The sequence below is a fragment of the Protopterus annectens genome, chromosome 9.part0 (assembly GCF_019279795.1).
Source record: "Protopterus annectens isolate FY-2018-M chromosome 9.part0, PAN1.0, whole genome shotgun sequence".
NCBI classification, from domain to species: domain Eukaryota; kingdom Metazoa; phylum Chordata; order Ceratodontiformes; family Protopteridae; genus Protopterus; species Protopterus annectens.
In genome coordinates, this window is record NC_056743.1 from 863,275,498 (window position 1) to 863,300,497 (window position 25,000).

The 25,000-nt window shown below is 36.8% G+C and overlaps 1 protein-coding gene across 2 annotated transcripts in view; it reads right to left on the reverse strand.

The window, feature by feature from the left end:
- Positions 1–25,000, reverse strand: part of LOC122811616 (RLA class II histocompatibility antigen, DP alpha-1 chain-like) — a 202,188-nt gene that overhangs the window by 142,897 nt on the left and 34,291 nt on the right. For both annotated transcript variants that reach the window (XM_044083584.1, XM_044083583.1), the window contains exon 3: positions 10,538–10,819. In XM_044083584.1, the coding sequence (XP_043939519.1) occupies positions 10,538–10,819 (282 nt within the window). The remainder of the gene's footprint in view (positions 1–10,537; positions 10,820–25,000) is intronic.

Here is a 25,000-nt window from a genome sequence, read left to right on the forward strand (position 1 = left end):
CTCTCTGAGCTACTGCACATCTGCAAGTCCAATGGTGAATAAAAACCCACTCAAAAGATCATAATCTTTTTTGTAACAAATAGAACATTTTAGAGGGCTAGATATGTATCAGAGAGAATTCCACTTCTTTTTTTGGAACCATCATCTCTACATAAAACAAAGTACTTCCCTTACTCTATTGAAATATAGTCTGGAAGAATGGATGGGAAACCACAAATTCACCCCTGGAATGGCACCATTGTCCATTAAGGATTGGGGTAATGTAAATATTCTACCTGGATCTGGGTTAGTCATAAATAAATTGCAAGGGCTAAAAAGTGCATGGGAATGCAGGGGTAGTCGTCTAAAGATCCTGATGGATCAATAGCCCTGTATGTACGTACCTATGAATCTGTGAACCCCTTCATCAAAAAAGTTTCATGCATTTACTTGAGCGACACACAAGTAAAGCATATCTAGTATAGGAAAAGTGAAAATAATACCAGTCTCCATTCGCTTACATCTCTTTATGCTTGTATAGCTTGTAGACTATCTGTTTTCCCTCAGGGATGTGAGCTCTATAGGCTGCTCTTATACAGTCTTCTGTAGAGTAAGAAGCCTAGCAATGGCTGTGGCTTTTTTATCATGCTGATTTGATACTCTTAGCCGGCTCATTATACTATTGAGCCTATTTTGAATTGTGAATGTTTCTAAATCACACTTCCATCTCATTTCAGTATTCACCTTTGCTATGCTACCAGGCTCAGTCAACTCTGTGCACTCCCATAAGTACATGTAAGGTACATTGAGAAATTATGGGTGAGTCAATGACCCTAGTGGGATATGGGGAAAACTGTATTATGAACTGTAGAGGAGGAAAAATTGTGATATATGTAAGCTCTGTCATGCTGATATACTCTTTACATGCCATTGTTCACACCCTTCCCATGCCATGGATTTTAATGTTATGCGACTGTGGGATCATGACTGTTCACATTAATGAGATGCCTAGTGATGCGCATTGTGTACTGATGGCAGCAATATGCATGACCAAGAGAGAGCTACCATTTTATGTAGATTGTGATGAACTACATGGCTATGGCTGCTAAGGGCACTGAATGTGACAAGGCTCCCAGGTAGTTTAACAAAGAAAGTAAAATCTTTACATCTTATGTACAGAGACTAATGGGAATGCATGTTGAGGACTCATGTGATGGTCCCCAGTATAAAATGCATGCCTGACTTTGCTCGGGTGGTGACTGTTGCAGCTGACATCACTCTTTCTGGTGAGCAGTTCTGCCAGCACCAAAGTGACCTAAGGAAGTACCACCTTGCTCAATGAGTAGAAGAGAGATAGCATGGTCCTGAGATGTACATTTAGTATGCAGGACTGGTCACTGTTCTGTTTTTCCATTATAGTCATACAGGCATTTGCAGGATATTTAATTGATGTAGTTTCTATTTGTTGTTCTTGTTTTTCAGATCAGGAACAGAGATCAGAGAATGGGCTCTTGTACTGGAGGAGAATGGAGCATCTCTCCGGAAATAGAGGTGAGTATGACTATTGTCATGTTACTGATTAGTAAGGTATATCAGAGCAGCACTGAAGTACACACTGCTATACTATCACATGTTTGTGTACTACACACACAGACGCAGACACACACATATATATAATGCCTTGCCAACCCATGTTCACAGTCTACATGCTCAGGGGATACTTAAATTCCTTATTTGTAGGATGATGCCTGGCTTGGTCTGTCTGGACATACCCACTGTGACATAGTTCATGGGGTTTGAATGGAGAGATGATAAATAAGCAAGCAAAGGAGAGTAGTGTTGCTGGAAATGAATTCATCTTCAAGTCTTGGTGAGTTCCTTCATGAGGTGGACCCTGTTTTTCACAAACTCTCACCAAGGCGACACTGATACATAGACTGTATTTTACATAGCATGCATCACGGACAGAAGTAGCTTAAAAAATAAAAAGGATAGCTGGGTGCACAAGACCCAGGATAAACAAGTGCCTAATCTTGGCAGGTGCACTAGTGCCAGGACTGGAAAAAACTGACAGTGTCGAATCCTCTAGACACAGAAAAATTACTACAATGGGGCTAGGCCAGGCCCAAGGAGAGAATGCCCCCCCCTGTTGTACAAGGAAATAGTAGTCCACAAAAAAGGACAAAAACTAATAGGCCAAAAAAGAGCCATAAAGATGATAGAATGGATTATTGAAGATAAGAAAGAAATTATGTATTGTTACTGTTATGCAAGAAGCCCAGAATTTCCAGACAGAAGATATACAAAAATGTTAAGAGAGAAATTAGAGGAAAGAAAAATACTTGCACAAGAAAAACTGTCAAACGCTCAAATAAAAAATTGTGTTCATAATTACAGCAGATTTATGAAAAACATTATATAGACCAAAAAAACTTGGGCTGTGAAAAAATATAAAGAACAAAATCTAGAGATTTTTGAAAGGTATAAAAAAGAAATATGGACATGGGAAAGAAAGAGATATCTGATATGGTGCAATATTTATGCAAAGGAGAAAGCCAAATAATCAATACAAAAAAGCAGCCCCAAAGATATTTGAAGAAAAATATAGGTAAAGGTATCCAGATTTGTAAAATTTCACAACACAAAAATAAAATCACAAAGAGGGAATGTAGAACAGAAAGTTAGTACAGTAGAAGTTAAAGGTATAGAAGATGAAGTTATGGAATACCTGTGAAGTGTAGGATTTAGTGTAGAAAGTCTAACACAGGCTATATCACAGCATGATGGAACGAGTCCTTCAAGTAAGGAAAAACAGGAAGAGCAGGAGACATCCGAACAAGAAATATGGACACGGAAAAGAAAAAGAGATTTAATATGGTGTAATATTTATGCAAATGAGAAAGCATAACTAATCAATACAAAAAGAGCAGTGCCAACAATATTTGAAGAGAAATACAGGCAAAGGCATCCAGATATGGAAAATTTTGCAATATAAAAAATAAGAAAACCAAGAGGAAAAGTAGAAAAGATTGGTAATGGAGAAATTAAAGAAATAGAAACTGATGTTATGGATTATCTGTGAAGTGAAGGATTTAATGTAGAAAATCTAACTCTAATAACATCGCAGCAAGATAGAGCAGTGGGTACCCAAATTCATTGCAAAACCAGTGGAGTGGGAAAGATCTGATTGGTTGCCATATGAAGATACTTTGGAGCTTTCCATAGCAGACCAGTACAAGGGTCCAGTTGGAGGTTCACAGGAAAGGAGGTAACAGGAAACTGTGGCAGCTCTGACACAGTCAATGTTGTGGAGAGATAGGCCAACGAGTTCCCATAAGAAAGAGCAATGGATGACAAAGGATGAAACAGAAGAGAATGTGGCACAGGAAGATGCTCTGGAACTTTTTGTAGAATGTCCACGGGAAATGAAAAACAATGTGCCCTCCATTTAAAAGAAAATTATCTAAAAGTAAAATTGCTTGATTTAGTAGAGATGGATAGATAGATATATTAAGATCAATAAAACAAGCAGAAAATTAATAAAACTCAAAAAGTTATAACTTTGATAAAACAAATTAACACAGTAATTAGGACTGTTCAAAGAGATTCAGATGAAATAACAGAAGTAAACAGGATATATTACTGTGCAGCTAAATTAATAACAGATACAGTTTTACCACAAAAACACAGAGCAGTAAGGGAAAGGAAGGGGGGAAATCAAATGCCATCGTGGAAGTATTGAATAGATGAAACTATAAAGCAATTAAGACAAGGGTCACTGTTAGAAAACTATAGAAGAGGGATCAGATCAATAAAAATATTCAGAAAGATAGACGTGATAAAGGCAATGAGCAGTATAAGAACAGATCAGGATCTACCATGCACTATTTCAAATATTCAATTAAAAATATCAGCACAGGCAGAACAACTTAGAAGACATGCAGATAAATATAAATGAAAAGTACAAAATAAGCAATTTATTGATGACCCAAAAAAGTTTTCTAGAGAACTGTGAAATAAGGTAAAATTAATTTAAATACTACCAAATAAAGAAGAAATATATATATTTTGGACAAATATCTGTGAACATATTTTGGAATATAATAAAGATGCTGAATGGATTGAAGAAGTACAAGACAGAGTTTATAATCATTTAGAAGAAAATTCAATCATGGCAACAGGAAAAAAGGGCAACAAAAGAAAGTCATATGGAGCAAAGGACCATTTATTGTTAAATAAAGTCATAATGAGGAACTGTAAAAATGGGAATAATCTAAGTATGGCATGGAGTGACTACAAAAAAGCATTTGACAGTATCCCACATTCATGGATAAAAGAGTGCTTAAAATGTATAAGATACACCCTATACTGATCGATTACATTACAGTAACCATGAAACAGTGGCAAACCACTTTGCAGTGAAACCATGATAAAGGACAAATTATTATTCCAGGGATAAAAAAATTAAAAGTGGGATATTCCAGGGTGACTCTTTGTCACTGCTGCTCTATTATATTGCCCTTAACTCATTAAGCTGTCTACTTAACAGATTAGGTCATGGCTTCAATTGGGCTCCCAGAGTTTGTCTTGCCCTTAACTCATTAAGCTGTCTACTCAACAGATTAGGTCATGGCTACAATTTGGCTCCCAGAAAACAACAAAGTGTAAATACTTATCTTCTTTTTGTGGATGATTTCAAACTATATAGTTTATCAGATGAGGAACTGAAAGCACAACTGCAAGTAGTCAACATTTTTTCAGATAATATACGAATGTCATTTGGTCTTGATAAAAGTGCAAAAGCAACCTTTAAAGCAGGAAAACTGCATCACCAAGAAAACATGAGTTTGGGACAGGAATGTGATATAAATGAGCAAGAAGACGTATATAAATATTTGGGAACTGATGATGAATCAACAATAAAACATGAACAAATGTGAATAAAACTTAGTAAGGAATATTTTAAATGAGTGAAATTAATACTGAAAACAACACTGACATCTAGGAACAAAATCCAAGCTATAAACCAATTTCTTCTTCCTTCCCTAATGTGTGATTGACTGGATGCAAAAGGTGTTGAATCAGTTAGACAGAAAAACAAGAAGGATGGTTCATGCTTATCAAATGATTTATAAAAATCAGTGTATACCAAGACTGTGTGTTCCCCATTTTGAAGGAGATATGGGACTCCTTGAAATTGATTATATGTATAGATCTGCAATACTAGGACTGCATATATATCTGCTGATCTCACAAGACCCAAACGTAGTGAAAGTTTTAAAATGAGGAGAATGAGTCTAAGATGACTTTCCTACTTAATCTAGCAGAAGCATATCAGCATCAAGCAGGAATGGAAATCAAACCAGAAGTAGATACAAATCTGGCAGTAAAAAATGAAAGAATATAAGGCAAAGGATAAAATGAGAATGCAAGAAATGTGGAAAATGCATGAATATTGTTGCAAGTATAGAAAACTCTTGGAACAGCCTCACATTGATTGGGATCGAATGCAGGAATGGTTCAGGTAATGTGAATTTAAACCAAAAGATGAAAGGTTAATATTTTTGGCCAAAGACAGTGGACTATGTACACAGTTGTTTACAAAGTCCATTGAACATGTAGGAAAACAGACAAATGTAGGTTTTGTAAAACAAACCTGGAAACAGTCACACATCTTGTTGCTGGTTGTGATATACTAATGGCAGAAGGACTGCATAATGAAAGGCATAATAATGTGGCAAGACTGTTGCACTGGGGATTGTGCAAACATTATAGTACTGAACTGGCTGAAAAACACTGGAAACATGAGACACAAAGCATCATACAAAAATGATGAAGTTTATATCACATGGGTTCACCCATTACCAACAGTTCAAAAAACAGATGCAAGAAAACCAGATATAGTACCCCATGAAAAGAAGACAAAAACAACTTTAATAACTGAAATTGCTATACCCAGTGACTAAAGTATCTTATGTACAGAGAGGCACAAAGTCATAAAATGTCACGATTTCCAGGCAGAAAAGAGGGCAATGTGGAAGAAGGATACCCAGACAGTTCCAACAGTAGTAGGAGCAACTAGAGTTATAAAAAGAATTTACAATCATACTGAGATATGTTACTGAACATGTAACCCCATACAAATTGCAGAAGGAGTCATTACTGGGCACATTCTGGGTGCTGTGAAGAGCGCTTCTGGCTAACATCAAAGATTGAAACAATGCTAGCTTCAGGAACTTTAATCATACTTTGACTATGGAATGGGTCCATTCCTGTCAAGGTATTAGAAACCCAAAAGACTTGGAGAAATTAAAAAAGTGAGAGTCCCTGATATGTAGGGATGCTGGTGCAGTCATGGGCTATGGACAGTGCCACAAACCAGGAAGATGTATTTGATCCCTTCATCTTGATTGTGTATCATCCCATGATATGCCCATGCTGGAGCCGCCTCCCCCTGGTGTACTGTCATCGTTCATGCATTACCTCGATCTATCAGCTGGTGCATAGCAAACTATATTATGTTGTTTTTTAAGTGCTTGATGACAGCTGACTGGGTTGGCAACACTTGTTAATCTGCCTTTAGTACAATTCACTGTCACTGTAGGCACATTGGGCTGCATAAATGCTAACACTGTCCATGTCAAAGCTTTGCCCTTGAACAATACAACATGCCTAGAGGAACATGTTCTGACACACCCTCCACTGCCTACTGTGTGCAAAATTACCATCATGGCAGTGTAGGCCCAGTCCCACAACCACTGGCCAAGGGTACTCTACTACTGCACTCCACATGGATATTATCTGATAGGGACATTTCACATTCTATACCTGCTGAGACATATTAGTCTTGGCATTGTAGCATACCTACCATATATGTAGGTAACTAAAAGAATGAACATCCTTTGCAATTATAATCTTTTTATCCCGCTCTCTCTCTCTCTGTCTTTATTACAATCTTTTTCTTATTTGTTTATGTTTTTGTTTTTTTCTATTTACTTTTAATTCCATTTTTGGCATAGCATTAGCCCCTGTCCCTCCATCCATCAGATCCTTCCATTTCCTGCCAATTCACCCTTGCCTTCAGACCTGCATCCCTGTTGGAAGAAAAACATCATGCAGTGGGGTGGGGGGGTAACATGGGAACATCCCTAGTGGTTACAGCTGGTCAGTCACTAAAGGTGAGTGCTATTGGTTCCTCTGGTGATGCTGTTAGAAGCTTAGAGTTTATCACCTGGCAGTAGTTGGAAAAGGAGATAGGGGAGTTTATGGATTGGCAACTTGAAGTCTACATTAACTACCTGGAGAAGGCCCTTGAGCAGCTAACAGAGACAAACTGCTGACAGGCATTGCCTTTTCCACTATCTGAGCTGGGCCCAGAGGGGAGGATGATCATGGTGGTGACAGATCTCTTCCTGGGTCTAGCCCAAACAGTGTAGTCAGGAGATGGGTACTCAACTTATTGTGTTCTTCTGCTTTGTGCATCACCTTCCTTACCTGGTTGTTGTTCAGTCTTCCCCGTCATCACTTGTCATCTGTCTGTATGTCAGTATATCCATTGTGAGACATCGCTTTCTATCAGCACCACCCTTGCTGGTCTTTGTGTTTTATGTCTGTTTGTGTGCCCCAGCCTACATGCCTCTATGCTCTTTTCATCCCTTTCCTTCACCTTCAATCATTCCCCATCTATTCTTCTTAAAAATTAAAAAATGGGCACCCCCAGAAAAAAGTATACCCCTCCCCATTTACTTTCCTTGCCTGTACCCTCTTGCTTGTTCCTCTGCTTGCTGTTCTCCACTTCTGACTTTCCTCATGCTCCCATTGCCTCCCCATATCAAAGAATAAAAGTGCATAGAAACATTGCTAAGATCTACCACTTATGACTCCCAATCTTTCTCATAGTGTTACACTACTGCACTCATGCATTTGCATTCTCACATGCATGCTACAAGGTCTCTATTGATGTTAAAAAAAATCCCTAGTCACAGTCGCACATACAGTTCTATTTTTACCAACACTGTAATTTCTGAAACAGATTTTCTAATTACACTGTGCTTGGTCTGCAGAATTACTACTTATTTGTTAATTGATAGTTACCTCCAAGTCACATTCTGCTTCTTGCCACTTCTCCAGTAGCCTTTGTGAGATCACTCAAGATATCTGAATCCTAAAGTACGAACATATATACCTTAAAATAAATGTTTGTCACTGTTTCATGGTGCAACAAATGATTTGTGTCTACAACCCTAGGACTGAATTACCATGGATGGCAAGGCATTTGGAGGCTCAGTTAGAGCAGGAAATAACTGATTATTTCAAAATTCATTATCTGTTGCTGGAAGAGGGGATTGTTAAATATGCATTTACTGGCATACTGTCAGAGATAAAAACATTACAATGAGTCCAATGGCTTATATATTCCTAGGGTCTGTCCAGTGACATTTGATTCACTTCATGTCAAATCATGCAAAAATCTGTTGCCATATGAAGAAAGCCTTGCCATGTGTGGATACTGTTTCTGTGCGAGTAATCTCCTGTACTCATAACAAAGCATCCACTGCCTGCAGATGTGAGAGTTGCTAATCCTGACTAATGCCTAACCTGGGAGAAATCAAACAGAAGTGTGTAGAGGCACAGAGCTCCCTCTCATGATATAAATCAGCATGGACATTACAAAACAAATCTTTCTGTTAACAAGATTCCCAGCAAATATGTTGAAAATACAGGTACATTCATATTCTTATCAACTAAGAACCAGATCCATCTAATGCAATAACTTCACTGTGGTATCACTATCTCATGTCACAAAAGCTCTTGCCTCCTTACAAAAACAAAAATGTTGGTAAATGCTCCAAAACCTTCTAAGTAGTAATCAATATTGTATTTTCTGGGGTCTCCTAGCAGTTGCTAGAAAAGTAATTACTAGAAAATGGAAATCTGATTCATTTCCATTATTTAGTGATTTCATAGAATTAGCCAGTATTCTATGTAACAATGAAAAAGAGGTAAAGAAGTGAAGATCTGAAAGTGGCATTATAAAACCTTGTAAATAGTTAAATATAATGGAAACCAGTTCTAAAGTTCAGTTTTTGATTATTTGAAAATTGTCTGTTATATAAAAAAATCCTCCTTTATATGTATATATATATATATATATATATATATATATATATATATATATATATTGTAAACATTTTAAAATTCATAAAATTATTGGAAAAAATGCTCTTGCTATATCTATGCAGACTTTTTTTTTTTCATTTTATTTTTTCATTTGTTAATAGGGCAAACACACATTGCACAAACTTCGCAGGAGCACTGTCTGGTTAAATGACATGCTCAGAGCCACACAAAAGGCAAATTGAGGCTGAAAGAATCATACTCTGGATTACAGAATAAACTTTTTTAAGGAGTTCATAGCCTTAATCTTCTGCTCTAACTAGAGCAGAAAAAAATTGCAAAACTTAAACTTTGTATTTATTTGTTGCAAAACTTTTTTTGTGTGTAATGCTTTGCACCTGCATACAATTATTCTGCCAGAACAGTATTCCATTTCTTATTGCTGTAGATTATTACTAATGAATCACCCTTGTATTAGCGTTCATTCTAATACAAAACCTTCGATGTTTTACTTCCCCTTTCCTTGTGCATCTCCAAGGACAAATGTTTAGCTTCATGTCATTTGAGGATTCCTTTGCTTCTAAATTATTCTATTAACAGATCTTTTGCCTGAGCTACTCCATATTAAATGTGTCCCCCACCAAAAAAAAAAAAAAAAAAAAAAATCTTACTGCTAAATAGCAGAAAAAAAAGTCTGCAAGTTTTTATGCACTTTTACTTATTTGAATGAAAATTGTTCATGTGATATGGTCAAATAGTGAGAAGTAAATACAGATGATCCGCTGTGGCGACCCCTAACCGGGAAAGCCGAAAGAAGAAGTGAGAAGTAAATATTTTGCATGAGGCTTAAAGTAAAAGGCTGCAGCTCCTTGAAGAACAAGTGAAACCTCTGTTTAACCGTTCATTAAATCTGTGATACTGACTTTGGTATCCTAATCAGTCTTGAATTAAGCCTCACAATTACTTTTCTGATACATATATTATTTTATTTCACTGCATCTACATGCCCATTTCAGTTTCTTGTATGTAAGAGGAATTTGTAATGAGTCCATTGACACACAAACTGAATACCCTAACAGATCAGAATGTAGATGATTGTCAGTGGCTAGCCATAGCAAAAATGTTGCAACACAAAAAGATCTTAACAACAGAGTGTGTAACTCATTCTGAAACTGCCTCTTTTGTCCACTATGCTCCACAGAATTACATGTTTTTCATAAGATTAAAAGATTAAACATTATTACTTTAGAAAAAAAAAGAAAATGCATAACAAAATACAAATCTGAATAATCAGAGTACATCCCCAGATTCTTACCTTGATTTTTTCTATGCAGACAAAGCATTCAAAAGTATTATATGCCTCACTTAGCATTGTACATTTTTTATTGAACTATATTATGCTACCTCAGCACTCATATTTTGGAGTAATTTGCATACTTACGCCAGAATACTGCATTTGGTTGGTCAAGAGCTGGGTGCTCTACAGTGCAGCTGTAAATATCTCCCCCATCTGGGATGGAGGTCAGGTATGAAAACCTTTCAAATGTAAATTCCTTTCCCGGATAGAAATCTGTTATTGTAATCCCTTCTTCCAATGGAGTGCCATTCTTTGACCAACTGATGTTAAGGACACTTGGGAAGAAGCCGTCTGCATGACATATGAGAGTGCTGGATTTCCCAAGCTCCACAGGCCTTGAAGGATATAGTTTCACTTTTGGTGGTACTGAAACATTGAATGAAGATGTCAGAATAATCTGCCATCTACTTTAGACATCATTGTTACAATAAATAATGTCCACAAAGAACACAGTAAAAAAAACAACTTTAGTAAAACAGTATACTTCTGAATGAAACTGTGCTGATAAGTGAATATTTGGTGGCATTTCTGAACTATTCTGCAGTTGTAAATGTAGCACAACTTTAGTTTTAACAAATCAAGGTATACTTTTCAATGACAAACATTAGGTTGTAACAGGTGAAATAATTATAGCATGATATTTTCTGATCGATTTCAGAAAAGTAGGAAAAACAAAATAAAGGGAAAGTAATCAATTTGTGTTTGATGATAAATGACAGTTGTGGCATTTATAGACTTTTGAAAAATGAATATGGAAGTTTAGGGTCATATTATTTATAAACAAACACACAAACATACAAAGCTTCAGCAAAAGATGGAGAAAATTTTCAACTACTCAAATATACATTTGAATTTTTAATTAAAAATATGCACTTTCAAATTTTACAGAATTCTTATTCAGAATTCTTGGAAAAAACATCTTCACAAATTAATATACATTCAACAAAGTGACACAACAAGTCTTTTTGATCAATAATAATCATTGTTATGCTTTTTGTACATACCTCTCAACCTCTTAGAATAAGAAATGTAGAAAAAACATAAATAATGCGGGACAGAGGCTGAAAAATAGGACTAAATTTTAAATATTGCTCTTACACACTTAGAAAGTTGATAGAATAACAAGTTTTGCATTAACTTGATTTTTTTTTAAAGGATATGAAGTCTAAAACTCAAATTTGTGTCATTATTTTCTGACTTCAGTCATAAATGATTTGCCAGTGATTTGCTAGAAAACACATTTTTTGGAAAAACAGACCAAAAATATGAGGCACAAATCTGGACATTCTGTGAAAATCTGGACAGTTGACAGGTATGCTTTTGCACTTCCTATCATGCTTAAGAACACATTTAGAATTAACTAAACCATTCAAGACTGGGTGAACACTTGATTTAATCTTACTTGCCATTTTACTTAATTTACACAAACATGCCAATAACATGGAATATAAATTTCTTGAACTTCTTACATTTTTCTATGTGTTTATATAAAGCATTAACTTTGCTTTTAGTTTTAATATTATATTAGAGGTTCTCCAGTTCGATTCTCGGCTGGAGTGCCTTCTGTGCGGAGTCTGCATGTCCTCCCCATGGTTGAGTGAACGTTAAAGACATGCAGGTAGATGCGTGCATGTGTGGGTGTCCCTTCTTTGAAGGTTGGGCGTCGGGCTGGCAACTCGACACCATAAAAATCCACTGCCAATCATTATTGGACTGGTGATCCACTGTGGTGAACCATAACCGGGAAAAGCCGAAAGACTTTTATTTATGCTCATGAATATGATTCATCAACTTTCTATTAGTTTTGCCTGCATAAAATGCCTCACAGTTTATATATACTGTTGTATAAACTATGAATTCAGAATCATAACCAAAATATCAAACTGCTTCATAAGAAGCTTGTGTGGAACTACAATAAAAACTTCAATATTTACTATAAACTTAGGCAACCATTTGAAATGTCAGGACCTGCTACAGTGAGTCCCAAAACCAAGAGACTCAATGGCCAAAAGCTCTGACTTTTATATACCAAGTCCAAGATGCTATTTCTCAGAATGTTCCCTTTTCACTGAGGTATGGCGATCTTGGATTTGGTATAATATAAGTTTCGGAGGGGGATACAAGAGGGCTTTGCTCCCCCACCACAAAGTGCACTTTTAAGGATTAGAGCAATATTCACACTTCTTCTGTGTTTTTGGTTTTTCTGCACTTGGCATTTCAAGTGCTGACATTTCAATAGTGAGCCATAAACATACAGTAAGAACACGATAAGCATAAGTTAATTTTTGATTGCTCAAAGTGTTATCACATTTACCATTAACACAGTTTTCTAAATTGTTCTGTAAATATCAACCTTTCTTTTTAATGAACGTTGGCCCCTCTTCCACAAACTTAATCACATCTTAGCCACCTGTCAATAGATTCCAGTTATTTGTTAAAATGTCTTTAGTCTTAAAACTATACACTGAAAACACCAGTGACATGGCAAAAGACCACTCTGTTCTTCTTTATTGATGTCTATTGTCTTATTTCCTCATCATATTTATCATAGCTCCTTCTCTCAGTTTTTTGGATAACCTCAATTTACAAAAAACTCATAAGTAGCCCTTTAACCATATCATCTATTCCTTCATTTTCTTTTGTCAGGTATTTTTATCCAACACAGTGACATTTGACTGTTGTTTTTGAAGTAACTCAAATGCATAATTATCGAGTACAAAAACTACAGTGCTATTTGATTTTTTATAACAAATAACTGTATTCAAACAGCCAATGCTGTGTAGTACAAAACTGCATCACTAGCTGTACTAATATAACTAATAGCCATATTAAATTCTTGTCAACCACTACATCTTAAAATACAACACTGTATAAAATCTTTGTTACCCATTTTAATAGTGTCAGCTTACTTGGTGGCTGTATTAATAGAGAGTAATAATATTGCTATGATAACTGCAGTGGTGCTGTTAAAGTGATATTATTCTTTGCTGTGGAGCTGTTTTGCCATATACATCAAAATCTGATTCCACTATGGATGCACAAAACTGAATGCAGCAATGATCAGAATCTCTGAGCTGCATTAAAAAAAAGAGTTTAGAAAAATTGCTGTTAAGCAACTGTTTTTTGATAATAACTCTGGAGCACAAAAACATTTAGCACAACAACTTCAGCAACAGAAAGCAGAAAAGGCTGTTGCCAAGCTTAGGGAGCCTATAACAAGGAAGGTAACAAGATGTCTTGTAGAGATATTAGAAATAATTTGGCAATTCTATTAAAGTCTGTATAAAGCAGTCAAATATGTAAATCAAGAAAAGATACAAATGGAAATGTTTATGGAAGGATTAAATATGCCAAAGATAGAGGTTGGTGGGTGGGAGGAGTCCTCTCTGATAATTTCTGCTTGAGCATTGACATTATATTTAAAACAATTAGCAAAGAAAATATGGTACTCAGAAATTCAAGGATATAATTGGTATGGCAGTCTGGAAAAGCTGGCTTTATTTGCAGATGTTATCATTTTATATCTGACAAAACCAGAAAGGGATATTACAGTGTTGTGAAACATTTTGAGACAGTTCTAAATCTTTTGGGGACACAAAAATAATAAAGCTAAGACAAAGTCAGAAGTGGTAAATTATGTACCCACACACAAATTGGTTCAACAATATCCATATTTATGGGGACATGATAAAATAAACTATTTAGGAGTATGGATTAAAAATGATTCTAGTGTGGCAGTTAAGGATATGTGGCAAGAGACTAAACAAAAGATAATACAAAAACTGAGAAAATGGAAGCTTTGTTATATGCATATAGATAGTAAGATACAAGCAGTTAAAATATTTTTAGTCCCTTTAATTATATACACAGGGTCAAGCATATTTTTATCAACCAGAGAAGTTATGGATAGCAATTAATAAAGAGCTGAAGGACTCTATCTGGGAGAGGAAGATGACAAGAGTCAAGTGGGATACGCTGATTCTTCCAGCAGAACAGGACAGACTGGAATTTCCTGATTTGAAGGGGTATTTCAGAGCTTCACATTTACGGCTCCTAAACATAGCACTATTAGAAAACTATAATTCAAAGTGGAAAGGGATGATGATAAAACATAGGGGAAGCTCAGAAAACAAGGAGAAACTGGGCTTTTGGATGGAGGCCTTTAAGAAGAATAACAGCAATCATGCAGAATATTATATCCATAATGTAGCAGAAAAGATTCTAAGAACTAAATCAACACAGTAGTGGAGGAAAGAGATTCTTCCAATAGGGATGACTGCAATTAGGGATGCAGACAATTGGCAAGAGGGGCTGGAATTTATTGGAGAAAACTGGCAAAGGAACCAAGGTATTGGGAGCAAATAACTAGAGAGAGAAAGATAATAGAATGGGCAAACACCAAAAATTTATTTGGACTGCAGGTTAGAGATTGCCTTCCCTATCAAGAACTGATATCAGAATATAGACAAAAAGAAAAAAATGGGGTGGGGGGGTCATCAACAAAAGACCAACAGAGGTAGAGTTTGTGGTAGAATGTAGAACAGAAGCTGCCATTAAAAAAGGAATAATTAGTAGAGCACATAAAATCTTGAATGCTAACTATAAGAATTGATCAGAGGAGGTTAGAAAGGATTGGGAAGAGAGACGGGATAAGCAATTCACTAAGAAACAATGGGAGGATATATGTACATCTCCCAAATATACAACAACATCTAAAAGATTTAGGATTTTTGCATGAAAATGTTTACATAAATATTTTATACCCCAAATAGACTTCAGAGAATTTTTCCTGAGACAGACAGCAAATGTTGGAAGTGTGATGGGGAAGAAAGAGTTAATTGAGAACATATTTTCTGAAAGTACAATGAGTTGGCAGACTTTAAGAATTGCCTGTGGGATGCACTGTCAGAGATGCTGGGTGGGCATATTGGTGTGACAAGGGAGATAATTTTTCTGAACTATGATACAGAATCAAAATTGTCTAAACATGTAAGGCCTTGCTATGTCTAATTATGGTGGCTGCCAAAAAGCAATTAATAGAAAATGGAAATCAAAATCTAAACTAACTGTACTAGAAGTAGTGAATATAGTAACAGAGATAAAACAACTGGAATTGATTTATTTAGAAAAGGGTAGGAGCAAATTACATAGGAAAAAGATTTGCCTCACTTGGCATAGAGATTTTTGAAAGAGAACGTTACCAGTATGTGATCAGACTTGACTAGGAAAAGGTATGCCAGTTGGCCAATTCATATTGCTGTCACATTTGTAAGAACTATCAAGAAGATTTTGACCTCTAGTAGGCTCTTTTATTACTTGATTCAGAGAATTAATGTTGAAGAAATAAAGGAATTTGGGGCATAGTTGACATTTGAGGTATAGGTCTCCCAGTTTATTGATGGTCTGTTAATGTCTCACAGGATGATACAGTTTTTGTGTATGTTATATATGAAGTTCACCCAGCGTATTTAAGAACAAGACATGGTTTTAGGGGTCATTGAATGGGGTCCTGTAACATGCTATGAACTAATAAGGTGGTTTTGTTTAGACTGAGTTGAATTTCATTAAGCTGGGTTTGTGGGTCTCTGGGAATCTGTCTTGAGAAAATATCATCTTTAACAAATATGGATACTCCACCACCTTTCCAAATCATAAGGCATGATAGGTGAACAACCCTGGTATAGAAGGGTGGCTTTCTGCACTCTTAAACTGGGTTTCAGTACTAATGCACATATGATTGTGCTCCAAATGCAGAAGGGCTTCAAGGTGAGGATTTTTTTATTTTGACTTCTATCACTGAGCAGCAAAACAGTGATATTGTTTGGTGTTTTTTCTGTTTAGTTTTTTGGGTTGGAAGATCCATTAGCTGGACTTTGCCTAAAAAAGGCACTATGGGGGCAATGTTTTACTATTAAAAGACCAAGATGCGAATAGTTGACGAGCGCAATAATCGCAATGGACCATCAAAACACAAAATGCCAGCAACTGACAAGACTACAAAATAGCTCAAATCCTGAAACACCCTACTGCTCTGGACATAGGAGAAAGTAATTCACCTTGTTGCTCGTCTTGTGTATTCAAGTAAGATGATGAGGTTGGGTATTCGTTTAAATCATTTATTACATACAAACACATCCGGATGGAGGACCTGAACATAAAACTTAACAAACTGACTGGCTGCTACACACATACATGCTTTCACTCTGGCTGCTCACTCAAAATACCACTCTTGCTTGCACGTACATACTTGCACATGCTCTGTACATATATGCATGTGCCCATGGACTGGAATAGGTCTTAAAGGTATAACACACACTCTGATCTATATCCTCCCTCTTTGACTACTCTGCCATGCAACTGAAAATGACAATCAGATAAACATGCAAATTATACAGATATATGCAAACAATAACAATCATGCCCAGGTTACTGGGTACTTGGGATTAGGGCTTGAGATACGACCTGACCTAGCAATGTAATAATTAGGACTGGGTTTAGCAACAGGTACAGTCAATGGGGAATGTTCTTTTGAGGACTTTCAGGGATACTTTCAGGAATAGGAACAGATGATGAAATGCTCTCTGGAACAGGAACATTAAACAAATCACTCTGAGAATTAGAGTCTTTGTTACAAGTAAAATGTTGCAACACTGGCTCAGACACCACTAGTAAATAGTTCCAATTCTGTCTGAATTCCATCTCTTGCAACTCAATGATGTATGATCTTGGTTCCTCACATAAATGTTTCACAAGTCCTATCCAGTCAAATCCTTCCACTGTCTGCATTCTCACTATGTCTCCTTCTTTTAATGGATTTAGAGATTTGCTGATCTTGTCATAATAGGACTTTTGGGACAAACACTTTTCTAGGAGTTGAGCATTTACTACTTTGTTGTTTTTAGCACTTGGAACCAACAAATTCTTACTGATTGGTAGTATGGTTCAAGTTTGTCTTGACATTAACCTCTGGGCAGGTGAATCAAATAGATTGTCATGAGGAATGTTACGTAGATTAAGCAGATTTAGAAAAACATCAGTATTGGCTTGTTTCGACTTTTCCAACAGCTGTTTTGCACTCTGAACTGCACGTTTGGCCAAGCTGTTTGATTGAGGATATTCTGGACTACTTGTAACATGAACAAAGTCACACGTTTCAGCAAATCTCTTGAACTGCTGACTTGCAAACTGTGTGCCATTGTTGGAAATTAGTTTATGCGAGCTACCATGGACAGAAAAATGTCTCTTTAACTTCGTGATAACAGTACTGGACATGAGATTAGGAAGTAGGTCAATCTTTAACCAATCTGAATAAGAGTCTACTAATAACAAGTAATGTTGACCATTCCACTCAAAAATGTCTGTCTACCAAGGTAGTTCAGAAATCTGGCTTAGCTGAAGTGGTTCTTTCTTTTGATGCAGTTTAGTACTATTACTATTACAAACAGAGCAAGCTGAAAGAGAACTGTCAATGTCTTTTGACATGGAAGGCCAAAATACTAGTCCTCTTGCCCTTCGTTTGGTAAAATCAGTTAATGGGTGGCCACGATGTAAGATTTTAATATAGTCTTGTTGCAAAGATCTTGGAACAATCACTGTTGGACCTTTCATGATGATACCATTGTCAACCAAAATCTCGTCTCTGTAAGGAAAATACTGCAGCATTTCTAGTGGTAAACAAGATTGTTTTGACAGCCATCCTCAACTGATAAAGTGGTTGAGCTTTTGCATAATTGCATCTGAATCTGTGTGATTTCTAAGCTTATCAAGATGTGTGGAAGAAAAAAATTTCACTTCCATGACTTCAAAATCAGGTTGCTCATTTTCATGCTGTTCAGTGTTTTTCCTGGGTGATCCAAAGTATCAGTAAGACAGAGAAGATTACCTTTCTTGCAAACCAAGTGAAAATTCTGCTTTTGCAATTTTAACATCATGAGTTGCAACCTCGCAGGAGCTGTGTGCAGAGGCTTTTGTAAAATAGTGACCAAAGGCTGGTGGTCAGTCTTGATTTGAATAGGTCGGCCATAAATATAATAATGGAACTTCAAACATGCAAACACATGCAAACACAATTGCCAAGAGCTCTTTATCTGAGCATAATGCATCTCAGTTTGGGTTAGAGATCTAAACGCATAGGCTACTGGTCTACCCTCTTGAAGAATGACTGCACCGAGACCAAACTTTGAGACATCACAAGAAAGAGTTACATGTTTGTGAACATCATAGTATCTTAAGGTGGGTGGACTGGCAATTCTCTGTTTCAGGACATCAAATGTTCTTTGGTTTTGTTCCAACCAACCTGGTTACATCCTTGCATGTCAGCTCTCTTAGCAGTGATGAAAGATCACTCAAATCTTGAATAAACTTGCCCAAATAGTTGACCATGTCAAGAAAAATGTTGCAAGGAAGTGACATTATCTGGAGCTGGCATCTCAAGAATTGCAGATTGCTTGGAAAGATCTGGTCATAAACTTGAACTGGTAAATAAATGACCTACATAAGTAACTTCTGGTATCCTGAATATACACTTCTGAGGATTCAACTTAAGGTTCACCTCACGAGCACATTCTAGAACTTTTCTGAGGTTTCTATCATGTTCAACTTCACGTCCTACAAGAATATCATCTACTATAATAGCACATGGATAGCCAGGAAAAAATGTGTTCCATCGCACGTTGAAAGACTTCACTGGCAGAATTTATCCCAAATGGCAATCTCAAAAATCTGTACCTTCCAAATGGTGCAATGAAAATGGTTAGCAAGGAAGATTTTTGGTCAAGCAAAATTTGCCAGAATGAACTTTTTGCATCTAAGACAGGAAAAAACAGTGTCATTAGGCATAAGTGCAGCAATGTCTTCAACTGTACACATTGGATGATGAGGTTGTTCTAGTGCTTTGTTCAAATATCTTGGATCAATACATATTCTAATATCATCTGACCTTTTCTTATGAGCTACCACCATGGAGGATACCCATTAAGTTGGCTCATCTACTGGACAAATGACTCCTAGATTCACCATTCTGTCCACCTCAGCTTTGACTGTCTTGCATAGCTGCTGGAACTTTCTGTGTGGGTCTGATGACTGAGCTTACCTCGTGGTCTAATTTCATGAAATATACAACTGGGAGTTTGCCTAACTTGTCTTTGAAAAGATCAGCATAGTCAAAAAATAGTTTCTGCAAAATTTTTGCTGTTACACATGCTTATATGATAGATTTCTGTATTAAATGAAATCAGTCCCATTTTCCAACTGTCTTTGAGGCCTAATAATGACTATATGTGCCTTTTAATCACGTAAAATTGCAAGCTATAGCTGTTCCCAGCAGACTAACATGAAAGCACTACTGAGCCTTCCGTTTGAATTTCTTCACCACCATAAGCAACAAGCTTCGCACTCTTTCCCAGATCAAGTTTATCACCAACACTTTGTTTGGCAAACACGCCTGCTGACATAACATTGCACTTTGAACCAGTATCAGCCTTGAGTTCTACAGTTCTCCCATAATCAGAACAGTACAAAAATACTTAATTCTTTGCCAACAAATCTACTGCATCAATTGTTTCACCAAGCACAGACACACCGTCAACATAAAAAGTAGGGTTGCAGCTTTATAATTGATCAATTTGCCTCTTTAAATGTCCTCTTTTAATAAAAGAGCAGCGCTTCTTCCTTTGTTGACACATTCTGGATCCCCTTTCAAATGGTACCACTTACTCATCCGATTGTTGAAATCAATCATCTATTTCTTTTACCTTGGCATCATTCTTGATGGTGGTAGGATTTTGCTCAATACCAATGTCTTTCCTGTAGTTGATGCATGCATGGAGAGCTCTGCATTTCCCCCTTAGGATATTGTACACCAGGTTATTTACACCAACATGGACCATCACTATGTTGTAGTCATTCTTGTTCATCTTAAGGATCTTGAAAACCCCTGACATATTACAGAGCTTGGCACTGGAAAGGCAAATCACTGACACAGAGTTTTTGACCAGCCTTATGTGGGTGGAGTCCATAAGTCTTAATATGGAGTTATCAATCACAAACAAATTATTGTTACTGGAGGGTTTACGTGTACTTGGTTTAGGGCAATTTTTTCCGAGCGACTCTCAATAAAGATATAAATTAAAAGAAGATCTATTGTACTTGTCATTTCAATTAATTATTTGAAAGAAAAAGTGGAAATGGTATATACTTGCATTTGTTGCTGTGAAATGCAATAATGTTTAAAACTGAAACCAAGCCTTACTTCTTTATTGCATAAATGTGTATACTTTTGCAAAGTCCTCTGCTTGCAGAGTCTGGCTGAGTCAATTGATGAAGATGCCTTAATTGAACTGTAGCTTGCTGAAACTTTCCCCTTACCACTTTGACATGTAACTGTGGAAACAGGAGGACATCTTCAAAATTTAAAGTAAAGCCTCAGAAAATACTGTTCATAGACTTATACATGAAATGAATGACTGCTAATTCAAAACGTTAAAGAAGTCAGTTAAAGGAATTATTGCATTCACCTGCTAGAGTGTAACATTAGGGGTATAGCTACTGGTAAGCCTCTGAAAATATCTATTTCATACTTAAAATAAGAGATAGTAAAGGAACAGTGTATCATTTAATTTATCCAAAAGTAAAGACCAGCCAGTTTAGATGTCAGGCAGTTTGTTTGTTTGTTTTTTTGCTAAACATTATTTGTCTGTTTTAATGTTATATTTTCAATTCCTTGCATAAGTTCTGCACTGTGTGTGTGTGTGTGTGTGTGTGTGTGTGTGTGTGTGTGTGTGTGTGTGTGTGTGTGTGTGTGTGTGTGTGTGTGTGTGTGTGTGTGTGTGTGTGTGTGTGTGTGTGTATATATATATATATATATATTTATATATATATATATATATAATAATTTCAAAGGAATGCTTTCATTTATTTATTTCAAGTAAAATATTTAAGTCTAAATATGTGTGGCTGATAATTTACTTATTAACTGCAGTGTTTAATGACTTTAATTGCAAAACTAACAGTGGACATCTGCTTTTTGTAGAGTAACTACTTAAGCTATTTCTACAATTCAAATATCAAAACATTGGCTTATTTTAGAGTAAAGATTAATTTGGGTTCTTGCTTTACTAATGCAATTAAGCTGGTGGCAGCATAGCTTGGGACAGATTATGCTAGTAATAGTGATTGCTCATGTATCTCCCTTTCTGGAAATATTTTGTGTGTGTGTTTGTGTGTGTGTGTGTGTGTGTCAGTGTGTGTGTAATAGTTTTGTAAAAGTTTGAATTACTGTTGGTAAGAATGGACTTAAAGGCACTGGGCACAGCCTAGTGTGGGTAGAATCCTGATGAGTCAGTGATTATAACTATGAACTGTAGCTGCATAGTGTAAAGCTTATTTTGATGTGGCAAGTGTTGCCCATTATCAGATAGTGTAAAGGCTAACTGCCATTTATAGATTAATGCAAACCAGATGTGCAGGAGTTAAAGGATGTAGCCACTATCTATTAGAAAGGGATAAAATAAGCTTTTCAGACAGGGTGATACCCCACTCAGGCATTGTTGACAAATTCAGGAGGTTAGATACAAACCCTTATGCCACCCAGTGGATAATTAACTGGCTGACAGACAGAACCCAGGAAGTTAGAATTGCGGAGTCCACCTCTAAAAAGAGTCCCTTAGGTATCGGCACATTTTGGAATTTACTTCTCTAAAGTCAAGTCCAATGTCAATGGTCTTTAGCTGACTGAATTTGCAGATGATTGAAAATTAGGAGCTGTCAATGAATCTCCCAGTGACTCAAATGTTCTCCTTTGAAGGGCTGACACAGACAAATAACTGGTGTCAGAGCTGTGAACTAAAAATAGATGCCAGGAAATGCATAATAACATCCTTTGGGAAGTCATTCACCCCCTGGTAACTATCATATTGACAATACACCCCTAAGAGTTGACCCAGTAGTTATGGACTTGGTGGCACACGTAAACAGTAATCCAGCTTTGAGCATCACATGTCTACAGTAGTGAGGAAATCACTCTATGTTGTGCAGCTAAAGTATTGCATATAGGTCCAAGGAAGTCATTCTTCCACTGTATTCGGCATTCATCAGACCTATCATTGAGTACAGTGCCTCCTTTAGTATGTACATAACCAGGCATATCAAACAACTGGAATATCCACAGAGGTTCCTCACTAAAGCAATACAGGGCATAAGTAACATGTCCTAAGCATACTGCCTCAAGGGCCTATCATAGTATTCTGTCTTTTACAGGCTGTTGAGGGGAGATATATGCCTGGCAATCAAAGCATTGTCAGTCCCTACTTTGATTGACCTCCTATATATCTGCAAAACAAAGAGCACAAGATTTACCCGTTTTAAAGACTTAAACCTTGCTTGTGATATAAATATGACCTGCTAAAGAGACTACCCCTTCAGTGGAACAGGCTACTCACCCATGTGAAGCAGAATTCCTCTCTAACAGAAATCAAGTGTAACTTGGACAACTAGATGGGAAACAGGAAATTCATCCATGGTTTGGCACCTGTATCTCTAATGGACACAGGCAGCCAGTAAATGCTTCATTTCCAGGCCCTGCTTGGTAATGTTTCATCTCCCAAGCCCCTACTTACATTTATCAAGGGCACCGGAAATTGTTAGAGATTTGGGATGCATAGGTAGGCTTAAAAAGGCCCTTGTGTTCATTAGCCTAGTAAACATCTCTGAACATATGAACCTATTAAAGTCTCCTCATAAAAAATTATAGGTATCTTATTAAGTTGATCTAGGTAAAAAGTATGCTGTGTAAACAGACATGAAAGGGACTTACACTTAGATGCGATTCTGTAGCCAGTTTTGCTGGATATACTAGGAGTCCTAAATATTCTAGGATGGTATCATGCAATATCTGCTATGACATGATGATTTGTGTAATAGACATTAATCTGTCTCTACAGTTTCCATTAACAATCAGTATGTGGTAGGTGCAACAACCTGGCAAGGTGGTAGCGATATAATTGTTTTGAAACCATGTCTCTTTCATTATACAAATAAGGGTATCTGAAAAGGTCAGGTAAGCCTGAAACATTGACATTTTCATTTAGTTTCTACCATCAAGTAGAGATACTCTGTAATATTTCAAATTGGAATTGCCATGTGGGTATGCTCAAGAGTTGTTCATCACCAAAAAAGGCACTATGGAGGAATGAAAATTATAGCCACTATATAAAACACATGCCACAATAGGTGCAGGCTGTCCCTGGCAAAGCAGGAGAGCCTGATGACCACCTGGTCCCAAGAAGTCTGGTATTAAATCACCTTTGAATTACACCAGTTAATAAACCTATTTTTTTTATCTTTGAATTTAGGCATTATTCTTATAGAGATAAGAGTACTGCCCTGTACAAGTTTATTATCCTCTATAGAGACATAGGTGGTAAGATTAACTGTATCTGATTGCGTCTTTAGAGCAGACCATCTAAATTCATTCTCTCCCACATGAGTGACAGCTAGGTTATAGTCATAGTTACGATGTTGAAGGGTCCAGACAGACCCTGCAACATCCCTGATCCTAGTGCCATAGATAAAACAGACAGTAAGTCTCTATCTCTCTTTATCCAGCCTGATACATTTTCTGTGTCAAAATGTTTTAAGATGGAATCATCTGTAATGAGGAATTTAGGGTTAGAAGCAGACCTGTATGACCTTAGGAGTTTGGGCTTGTGGTCATGGTGATTCCCTGTAGTGGGATGTGAGGTTGTAGAAACTGATGTATTTTAAGATGTCCAGGGTATTCTATCTGGGTGTCTAAGGGCTTAGGCAAAGGTTTCTTGACTGCTTCATCCATAGTTAAGTATAACAGTGCTAGCTTGTTTGCTGACAGTAGTAGGAGAAGACAAATATGCAACCCCCCCCCCCAGATCAAGTAAATTAGTAAATCTCTCACAGGTAAAGTTGGAAGAATGTAAAAGTAGTGGGTTTTCAGTTAACATAATGCAGTTCCTATACTGTGTCAGAATACATACTGCCAACAAACTAGTACGGTGAGAGGCAAGATCATCTCACAACTCTATGGTGATAGTCAGTTGGTAGATTTAGTTAAAACAAGGTCCTGATAAGTGCAGGGACTGGTTCAGGGAGGCTACATTATATGGCTCCTGATAACAACTAGAGGAGGTGCATGGATAACTAGGAAGAAATATGGAGTCTGAAGATAAGTAATAAAATAGTAGTTTAAGAGTTAGTTACCCACTGAAAGCAATGGTTGAGGTAGATTTGGTGCATGCTAATGAAACAGGCTAAGTTAAAAGTAAATGCCACTAGTGTTAATGATAGGGTTTGATTTGGATGGAACAGAAGCTAGCTATGGCTGTGAGAGTTGGCAGCAAGTCAATGGCAAAGGACAGATCAAAAGCCATACTGATAAGTAGCAACAAAAAGGAAGTAGCAGTAAACTCATCAAGTTCAGTAAAAGTGCACAAACAATGCAATAGTACAGAACTGTAACTATGGTGGGGCAAAAAGGGGATACTACTCCAGGCACAGACTGTTAGGGGGCATGACTGG